This window comes from Rhineura floridana, chromosome 7 (genome assembly GCF_030035675.1).
Source record: "Rhineura floridana isolate rRhiFlo1 chromosome 7, rRhiFlo1.hap2, whole genome shotgun sequence".
Taxonomy (NCBI): Eukaryota; Metazoa; Chordata; class Lepidosauria; order Squamata; family Rhineuridae; genus Rhineura; species Rhineura floridana.
This window is the reverse complement of record NC_084486.1, coordinates 98,802,217-98,812,889: the sequence shown is the minus strand read 5'-3', so window position 1 is coordinate 98,812,889 and position 10,673 is coordinate 98,802,217. Positions and strand designations below refer to the sequence as shown.

At 45.2% G+C, this 10,673-nt stretch overlaps 1 protein-coding gene and 1 pseudogene across 10 annotated transcripts in view; both read left to right on the top strand.

The window, feature by feature from the left end:
- Positions 1 to 334: 334 nt before the first annotated feature.
- LOC133389920 (5S ribosomal RNA) lies at positions 335 to 453 on the top strand (annotated as a pseudogene).
- Positions 454 to 1,748: 1,295 nt separating this feature from the next.
- Positions 1,749 to 10,673, top strand: part of SNED1 (sushi, nidogen and EGF like domains 1) — a 100,480-nt gene continuing 91,555 nt past the window's right edge. For 9 of the 10 annotated variants that reach the window (XM_061636690.1, XM_061636685.1, XM_061636686.1 and 6 more), the window contains exon 1: positions 1,749 to 2,217. In XM_061636690.1, coding sequence (XP_061492674.1) covers positions 2,008 to 2,217 — 210 coding nt within the window. In that variant the 5' untranslated portion in view covers positions 1,749 to 2,007. Of the gene's footprint in view, positions 2,218 to 6,295; positions 6,547 to 10,673 lie in introns of those variants that run through there. The other variant, XM_061636688.1, reaches the window with a different exon arrangement.

Below are 10,673 nucleotides of genomic sequence, written 5' to 3'. Positions count from 1 at the left end.
TGTAAAACAATAACTTAAGGCTGGTAATGTTTTTTCTTGTGTTTGAACACTTCCTGAGCTTTTCAAAAGGGTGCACACACACAGGTAAAGAAACACCTACATGCGTGCCCTAGAATGAGAAAAGAGGGCAAGAGGGTGAGAGGGAAGTGACTGAGGGGAAGGGCAAAACAAATGGTAGCCCAGATACATTCTGTCAAGTTCCACCCACTGGTGCAGATAACAAGCAGTGGAATTGCAATTAATATTCATGGCTGGAAAAAATGGGAATGTGGAAAGGTGATGTGCCAAACCTGCACACAGAAATTTCAGATCTTTATGACGTGTTTGTACATCTGCCTACAGCCATGCTACCCTAAACACATCCGATCTCATCTGATCTCAGAAGCTAAGCAGGGTCAGGCCTGGTTAGTACTTCGATGGGAGATCGCCTGGGAATTCTGGGTGCTGTAGGCTTAGAGGAAGGCAATGGTAAACCACCACTGAATACCTCTTACTATGAAAACCCTATGGATATATCCAGAACAGATTCATAGGGTCACCATAAGTTGTAATCGACTTGAAGGCATATAACACACACGACCTGTTTGTGATACAAGGTCCCCATCTGGAATCCCCTATAAAATATGTAAGAGACTTCCGTTTTATTTAGTCTAACCCATTGCTGATGCAGGAAATAATAATGAAGCAGTGACAAAAGGGAGGGGTTCATTTTTTATTATTATTATTTTGTAGGGGCTCCCATATGCTTCTGTGATACCTTCCACTCAATGTTGTTGTTTCGCCATCACTCTCATATCAGTTCGGTTCATATCCACAATCTTTACTAGGAATTAGGGCAGCCGCCTTAGTCCATCTAGCTCAGTGCTGTCTACACTGGCTGGCAGCAGCTCTCCGGGGCTTCAGATGGGAAGACCGATCTTCGGATCTTTCCCAGAGGAAACAGATGTAACCCTCATAAAGAAGCACTGATAAGGAAGAGGGCATCTTTGTCTACACACACAGCACCTGTACCTTGCAACTCTGTGAATCCCCTCAACCAGGCATGCACACAACCGGGACAGAGGCAACGGGCCAAAGCGAGTAGAGAATGATGGCTACGGCCAGTCACTGAGGCTGCAACCCTGACCATGTCTTCTAACAAGTGAATTCAATGGGGCTTACTCCCAAGAAAGTGGGGTTGGAATTGCAGCCTTAACTCGGGAGGAAAGAATGCGAAGTGGCTTGCCATCCGATCCCATGCGTGTTTACTCAGAAGTAACGCGTGTTTACTCAGAAGTAACTCTGTCTCCCAGTGAGTGCGTTTGGGTAATTTTAGACTCTGGTCTTAGCTTCTATGATACCCTTAGCACACCTTTAGCACAGTCCCACTTCATCAAACTGTGCTAAACCAGCGACGCTGTGCTTGGGACCTTTCTGCTCCTTCTGTCCCATATCTGCCCTGACGTCCCCACTGCCGTCCTCCAACGACTTCAGTACAGCAAACTCCTCATCAAACGTGCTTAGTGCCGCAGGCTGAGGCGCGCTGGGCTCGCTCGCCTGCCTGCCACGCACTTCGCGATGCTCCCTCGCAAGCCCGATCTGTCCGCAGCGCTTTCTCCCTCCGGTCTTCTTAGCGCTTTAAGAGAAGACTGATCCTTCTAACCCCGCCCCTAACCTCCACGGCCGCCTCCTTCAGGTCCCGTCCTAATTGGCTGACCAGGTTATGAATATGTATACCCTGACCTGTGTGAATGAGCCGCTGTCCCCTCCCTAGCCGCGCACAGAAAGGCTCAGTGTGCGCGCGGGTTCCTTGGCCGCCGGCTCTCGCCAGGATCCTTCTCGCGTCCCGGGAGCCGGCGTTGTTCTGCCGTGGAGCCAGCGGGAGCGCCGTGTTCTTTTGGTGCCAGGGTCTCCTTCCCGCAGGGAGCGCCGCTCTCCGGCCCGCGCCGTCTCAGCGCTCGCTCTTGCAGCCCGTGTGTCAGCCCCGTCGTCCCTCGCCTGCCCCGTGGTTCGGCGCTCGCCGGGGAGATGCGGGGCCTGTCCGGCTGGATGGTGCTCCTGGTGCTCGGCACTTGGCTGCGGCTGCGGGCGAAGGGCGCCATGCCCCTGGCTGACTTCTACCCCTTCGGGCCGGCGCAGGGGGACGCGGCCACCCCGCAACAAGACGACGGCGGCTCCGGACTCCGGCCCATCGCCGTGAAGTTCCCCTTCTTCGGCGCAGCTCACATGGCGCTCTACGTGAGTAGTCGGGCTAAGGAAAGCGCAGGCACCTCTGCGGAGGGCTTCGCTCAGCCCCGAGGTTGCCTAACGCGGAGGACTGACCCTGGAAAGCTCTGAGCGTAATATTTGAAGCTCCCTAACAAATACCTTTAAAACATAGTTTGGTCCCGATTATAGGAGTGAAAGGGAGAGCTTTTTGTTTGTTTGTTTGTTTGTTTGTTTGTTTACCTGCCGGGCTCGCGTGAATTGCTGCCACAAAGCGGCGCCGGCCAAACTGGTTGCACCGGCGGGTCAGACGGCTGCACGCCCTCCGGTACGGCACGCTCTCACGGGGATGCTCTGGGCTGAGCTTTGCAACGCATGCCTGGCATGCTGCTTCTGAAGCAGATCCCACTGAAGGCGGATGGATCTGTCTGTGCCCAACAATCCGGCTCAGGATGGCAGCCTTAGACCCTACGGCAGGGCTGGCTAAGCTGTGGCCCTTCCGATGTTCTTGGACTGCAACTCCTTTCATCCCTGACCACTGACCATTCTGCCTGGGACTGAAGGGAGTTTGAGCAGCGCAAAAGCATCTGGAGGGCCACAGGTTAGGCAGCCAACCCTGCTCTAAAGCGTAGAGGATCTGAACTGGGTGAAAGGCAAGCTTAGAACTTTCATTGGTTTTCACATGCCTAGAGGTGGGTGATGAGTAAAGCTTCTGCCTTGCACTGAAGCTAGGGAAAGGTGATGAGGTCTTCTGAAAGGTGAATGAACGGTTACTCCATTCAACAGACTTCTAATATTCATTAATGTATGGCAGGGATGAAGGACAAGTCTCCTCATGTGCTAAAATTCTTGTCATCCCAGACTATTAGTCATGCTTCCTGGGGCTGATGGGAACTGTAGTCCAACAACATCTGAAAGGTCACAGGTCCCCCATACCTGCTCTTTGGTGCTCATGGGTGACCAATATAGATGAACCACATCTGATTTAAATCTTATGTGTGTGGTGGCTTGTGCAACCTACGCGGATGAAACATCTGCCACATAAAGAACTGGGTTACTTACGCATCACTCCAAACCCATATGTGTTTTTATTTATCTCTTGACATTTACTTGCTGCCTGTCTGCAAATCTGTACTCAAAATAGACTTCTGGAGTATACCACACAAAAATAAGGTAAGTAATTTATGGGTGAGGTCCACAAAGTTTATCCAGCAAACCAATTTTTCCTTAGTGCTTGTACTTCATATGGCAATTCTTCCTATGAGATAATATGGTAAATTCCACATAATGGGATAGCATGGCAGGGCTGATTTGTCAGTGGTGGCAAGAAGTAGAGAGGCACCCCAAATCTGATGAAGAAGCGAAAGGGGCCTCAGGCAAGTGTTTTGAGATTGGTTGGACCAGTGGTCAGTCTGGAGGCAAAAGGATTTTAATGTGTCTTATTTTTGCATGCCATCTTGAAGCATATATATTCCTGTTCTGTTCCGTTTGGAATAGCTTTACTTGTTTTAGAATTATAATGGTTTTATCTGTGTTTATAATTGTATATTGTGTTGTATCCTACCTATGGTGAAGGTCAGGTAAGAAATCTTATAATAGATAAATGAGTTTCAGCTGGTATACCAGAAAAAGACACATGAAGGATGCTTCCAGACAGGAGGCTTAGTAATGTAAAGGGGTTGTTTGCAACAGGTTTGTAAAAAAAACTTTTCAGATTTTTCCTGGAAAGGGTAAATGCAGATTAAGTGGGGTGCGGGGAATGATCTGGGAATTTGATGTCAAGTGGATGCTGCACAAAACTGCAAGAATGAGGAGCCATCATCCCACAATCAACCCTCATCTGGAAGCACCCAAAGACACTCTGTCCCTGAGGAAGACCACTGGTCCAAACACATACAGGATAAGTTGAAACTTGCAAGCACCAACTTGGGACTTGCTTCTCCCTTTGCTGTTAAGGGCTGGCTTCTAGCCACCTGAGTCTCCCAGCCAAATAGAGTGACCAAAGACTTAAGATGTTACCTATCATGATGATTCCAAAAAAATTCACATGGTGGATTCAGAACCTGGGATCTCAAAAGGTAATTGCTTGCCATCTGTCTTCTGGGCCTTTCAAACATATTGCCCGGTTCTTAAGCTTTTCCCAACTCTGCAGTCATGATAATTAAAACAAACTTTAATTCCTCTTCTTCCCATCCCCAAAAGCAGATAATTCAAGATCCTAATGACAGTAAATATAACTGCCTCAGCAACCACATAATCTGCAAACCAGATGTCTGTAACCACAACCAATTTCTGTTAGCCAAGATAGTTAGATAACATAACCTTGTACTTAGGTTGGCTTTAAAGTTTGGTTTGCTTTCCAGCTGCTCTTGCCTTGTGCCTTTATGGCTTGGCAAGCATTGGGGGTTGGATGGCCAAACAAACTATGGTTTGGCAAGGCTGTTGGAGTTGGCTGTAACACCAAACCATCATTAAAACAAGCTAAGGTTTGCAAGCCGGAAACAAACCATGGGCTTACATTGTAGTATGTTGCCAGGAAACAAACTATGGTTAATCTTTGGGGCTGAGTTCATCTGTTCAAACACACCATAGTTAAGCTAAACAAACCACAGCTAAGCATTATGTGCGAATCAGACCTGTAAGTATATTGATTCTAAAAGATGTCTCCTGAATTATTTAGTACTGATCATGGTCGGAAGAAAAAATGCTATAATAGGTGATTTGTGATCTAATCCAGCCTGGTGGTAGCAAAAACAATGTTAGTATTTATATAGTACTTCCAAATATTTGAAGTTCTTTGCATGAGTCTTACAACAACTCTCTAAGGTACAATAGTAGTATCCCTGTAATCAGAGCTTGGAAGATTACTTTTAAAAAGTAATAAATTACAGTTACAATTACATGGTTCAAACAAGCAGTAATTACTGTTACAATTACAATTGCTCTGAAAGTAACTGATTACTTTTTCTCAAACGTAATCACTACAATTACATTTCAGTTACTTTTTTAAAAAAACGCCTACAAGGTGCTGGCCTTGGCTGCTGCACATTTAAGTAGCCTAAAACAACATTAAAAATAAACAGACACATACAGGGGTAGTAGAATAATTCTTTTTATCCATAAGGTACCAATGGTGGTCTCTCTGCTGGTAAGGGAGGTGGGGAGGGAGGCAGAGGCCACTACTCAGATCTTCGCACGTCCCCCCCTCAGCCAGCAAGCATAATCTCTCTCATTTAACCACCTCCCTGGCCTGGCCCTGCCACCAACTAAGGGACACTCACCCAAGCAAACATTTTCCTCTGAGATGCAGAAAAGTTAAAATACTGCAAATGCAGCACAGTAGGCAGAGAGGATGGTGGAGGCCACTTTGTGTGCCAAGTGCAAACACGGTACGCGCACATGCACACACACACGTTGTCATCTTTTACCTCCACAGTTCTTTATCTCCATTCTGCTGCTGTCTCCTTCTCCTTTATCCATGTTCTTGCCCTCCGGCTCCTTTTCTCCTCCCCTCCATTCTTTACCACCACCATCCATTTTTTTAAACAATTGTTTTCTCCACTCCACCCTGTCTCATTCTCCACCGCCTCCCTTATCACTGCCTACCCATCCACAGAGCATGAGGGAAGAGCAACGCTGCACAAAAGCCCAGTTTGAGGCAAATGATTTTCATTCACAAATTAGAGGAGCGGAAGACTTCCCCTGCTTCCCCCCCCAAGTAATGCCCAAAAGTAATGCTGGAAACATTACAATTACTCCACAAAAGTAATACAATTATTCCTAGTTCTATTACAATCAAAATGTAAAGGAATTACCCACTCGTTCCTCAAAAAAAGTAATGAATTACAAGTAATTCGTTACTTGTGACGAATTACTTCCAAACTCTGCCTGTAATGCAGATGGAAGGTAGAAGGAATGAGGGTGAGAGATTAATATGCCACCTGGTGAATTCATTGCAAAAGTTAGACTTGAAGCAGGGACGCCCTGATTCATCTTTCTCTCTTGATCACGGTTAAAATAAAAACTTGTGCCTAAACCTCAGTCACTTGGATTCTGAAACAAGTTAATCTAGCCTTCCCCTGCCTAGTCCCTTCCAACTCGTAGCCAGCACAGCCAGGTTGGAGTAACTCCTGAGGCCTCCAGAAAGCCTTTTCCAGCATCATAGGGGGAGGAAGGGGACAGGAAGCTCTCTTCATTAATGTTTCTATTTTATGATTGAAGGCAATGTCTCTAGCAACCATTGATTCTCAGTCTTTAGACTTATGGTTCATATAGTACCAAGTACTGGTCTTGTTTTCTACAATGCAACTGACATCTCTGGAAGGCAAGAGGAGCCCTCCCCTGCCCTCCTTCCCAAGTCCTGTAAGTACTGTATCTATTTATTTATTTATTTAATTGTATCCCGCCCTTCCTCCCAGCAGGAGCCCAGGGCGGCAAACAAAGCACTAAAACACTTTAAAACGTCATAAAAACAGATCTTAAAATACATTAAAACAAAACAGCATTAAAAACATTTTTTAAAAGAACCTTAAAAAGGGTTAAAAATATTATTAAAAACATATTAAACAATTCTGACACAGATGCAGACTGGGATAGGTCTCAACTTAAAAGGCTTGTTGAAAGAGGAAAGTCTTCAAAAGGTGCCGAAAAGATAGCAGAGATGGCGCCTGCCTAATATTAAAAGGGAGGGAATTCCACAGGGTAGGTGCCGCCACACTAAAGGTCCGTTTCCTATATTGTGCAGAACGAACCTCCTGATAAGATGGTATCTGCAGGAGGCCCTCACCTGCAGAGTGCAGTGATCGACTGGGCATATAAGGGGTAAGACGGTCTTTCAGTTATCCTGGTCCCGAGCTGTATAGGGCTTTGTATGCCAAAACTAGAACCTTGAACTTGACCCGGTAGCAAATGGGCAGCCTGTATTGTCCCATGCTAGAAACAAATGACTCTATATCTGGCTGCTTTATGCATTTTTTTCCTTATTTTATTTAAGTCACTTCAAATTGTTCCAAAGCCATCTGGATGTACTTGGGGACAGTCAACAGTCTAATTTAATTTAAGGCATCAAAGCTGTAACAGGATGTTGAGAATTGAAGTCTTTGCTGCATTAGGCAATTACATGCTGCAGCCAAGGCGGTATAAAAACCTAAAAATTCTGGGTTCAAGGAAAATCTCTGAATGTCTTAGGTGCTTCCACTACCTAGATCCATGAGCTGATGTAACTCTAAAGATTGTGTTAGCACTCTGAACATAATTTGTCCTCCAGAGTTGCATCTTAGGGTTGTCACTGCCAGTACAGGAATACTGGTTTTGCTGCATGAAACTCACAATGAGAACTAAGCACATTCCCGAAGAGTAAGTGTAAAAACTAGGTGACTGTAAAACCTTTCCCTTGCCTGCCATGATAGGAGACAGGAAATTGCTTACAGTGATTACCAAGCAAAATCTAATTTCCTGGACAGAGTCATAGATGTTGACATTACCTCTGTAGAATCTGTTACTGCAGCACACAATCCAGTTGCCTTAAGAGATGTCTCCTTCTTTGCCTACGAAAAAGTCAGTGAAGGAGATTCTCATGGCTGAGCCAACCTGAAGCTTCACCTCTTGAGTGGCAATTAATCTTGGTGCTTTAAGTATGCAGGACATTTCCAGGATAGATATTACTTTGGTGTTTCTTCCAACTGTATGCACCATCATGATGAATGACAAACAAATGGGTCTGTTTTGTTCCATGCACAAACACCAGGAAATAGTTACTAATCAGTGCTTCCCACACAGCAAAATATCATTGTGTGACAGCATCCATGCATGGTACATGCATTCTCTTACAAGGAAGTCCATATCCTCATCTTGTGTGATGCTGTATTTAAGATACTAGTGTTCTAAAATGAGAAACTTTAGCTATCTCCAGGCCAGTACAGCTTATCTGTTAGCTGGCATTTCTTTTAAAGACATATCTGCTTGTGAGGAGTTGTTTTTTTTGAAGATATTTTCTACCTGCATGCAAGTGGGAGCTCTTCACTGATCTTCCTTTCCTGTCCCTTATTGCAAGCTCTACTTCTTGGAACATGGTAACACTTTGGGGCTTGAGGTATACGCGTACTACACAATTGACTTGGAAATAGTTAGTACACTTTTGTGTGGCTGGGGTCAAAACATTTTGGGTGGCCTTGGTGGCAAGACTGTGTGACTACTAGGACATGCTCTTGTCCCTGACCTTGTGATGCATCTTTGAAATGCAGCACAGGGTCAGAGACAAACTGAAGCACCTCCGCAATTTTCTTCCAGCTGGCTTTTGGGGCCTATGGTGTGGATGGAGTCCAACTGCCTCACTATCTCCTTCCCATTCAGCTCAGAGCCAGCAAGGGACAGTGGAGGCTTGCTGGCTTCCTCTGTACCTGCCAGCAGCTGATGCTCAAACCACCCAGCAGGCACTGAGACAATCTTCCAGCTATGTTTGGGGCTGAGAATGGGCAGGGATTATCCTTCCCCACCTGGAGCTCCAGTGTTGAGAGGAAGCCTTCGGATTGCCTGTCGAGCTGACTGCTCGCTATAATGAGGGGGTAGGGCAAGTCAGATGGTTTGAACCCTCTGCATAGAGCAGGGGTGGTTTAGTATGCAAGAGCTTCCTGGTTCAACGTGGCATCTCCTGTATGGTCTGGGAAAGACTCCTGTATAAAACCCTGGGGAACTGATGCCGATCAGTATAGACAATAAGCTAGGTGGGCCAATGGTTTGACTCTGTATAGGACAACTTCCTATTTCATCCCAGGGATGTTTGTAGCTAAGAACCAACCTAGACTGCAGCTTCTGGTTAGTGAGGAATAGAGTGCTTCACCACAAGCCTGGGTTTGGACGATACAGTATGCCAGACCTTGGCTTAGCTCAGCAACGTACAGGAGTAAAAGACACCAGGGAGGTATAAAGTATCTGCGAGCTCCTCTACAGGAGCTGGCACAGTCCTGGTAAGCCATAGTTTGGCTTATTGTGGCATATGAACCAGGTCAACCTGTCTACGTGATGACATTCAGATTTGGCTACATATCAGCGTTGCTGAGGGCAAAGTCTATTCAAAGTAAGGTGAAAAAGACAAAGAGCTTTGCAGCACTTTTAAAGAAGAGCAGATTTATTGTAGCATTAGCTTTTGTGGACTTACAGCCTGCTTAATCAGATGCATGAAGTGTTAAGTCTTTGGTTGGCGGCTATGTATACACCTGTCAACTGAAAATACTCATTCATGCATCTGATTAAGTGGACTGTAAGTCCACAAAGGTTATGCTACGGAAACTGCTATTCTTTAATGTTCCAAAACATGCTCTTGTGTTTGCTGAGACAGTCTAACACGCCTACCCCTCTGGAAATTGTTATCTAAACACCCTTGAAGCTGTTACCAAAAGTGGTCTCTTTTCACACCGCTGAAAATGTTTGTGAAAAGTAACGATTACTTCTCAATGAGCCCCATAAAGTTTCTAAAGAGAGCAGTGCAAGCCCTTTTGAACTGATAGGTGGAAATAAGGATGGGGTTATCCAGGACAACCATGGTAACTTTTAAAATTCTACAGGGAGAGAGTGGGACATAATTTTCTGTCAGGAATGGTTTATTTTGCTTGACCCACTTGCAGGAGTCCCAGAAGGAAGGGGAGATGAAGCACAAGAAGCATACTAGTTCTCTCCCACCCCATCCTGTGTCCCAGTCATGATCAAACCATGTCGCAGAATGTGGTGGTAACATTTTGTAGTAGAGCAGGCTGCTTGCATTTTTAAAAAGTGTTTTTTAATCCTTAAACTCAACTGCCAATGGAAAACAAGTGCAGCAGGCAAATTTATTTTCTTGTTATGCTAGTTCCTGGTTGTATCTGGATTTTTTTTATGAGGGGAAGTGTTCAAAAGTTGTATCACCCCATCTACAGTGTGAAGTGGCACAGTCCATTCTACAACCTATGTGTTTATTACTTGATTTCTATTAAATACATTTGAAGTACAGAGGTGACTGCCAGTCCTTTATGTACCCAAAACAGCACCATCCATCTACAAGAGGGAAGATATTGACCAGCTTGGGGAAAGCTTTGCAAAAGTGCAAAAAATCTTGAGGGTGGGAAAAAAACCCTGAAACAGGGGAGAACCACAAAACAGCCCAAATGAAGACTGAGCATTCTCAATGGCCATGGGATCCTGAGTGACTAGTTGGAGGAAAAGGGAAAACTAAGTGGGAGGAAGACTGAAATGGGTTATTGTGGAGAAGGGCATGGCTGACATTCAACACTGCAACATTTCAGGGGGGTGGGATTGGGGAAGTTTATCTGTATTTTTATTGGATTACATTGACAATTTTAATAAAAATTATTTTTAAAAACGCTGCAACATTTCATTGCAAGTCCTATTTGTTCCTTCCTAATTCTGCTTCTTGTGTAGAGTCAGCTATATAGGCGATTCATGGAGGGAGTCTTTAAAGGTGTACAGTAAGATTAGCGGCATATTTCCCATAGCTA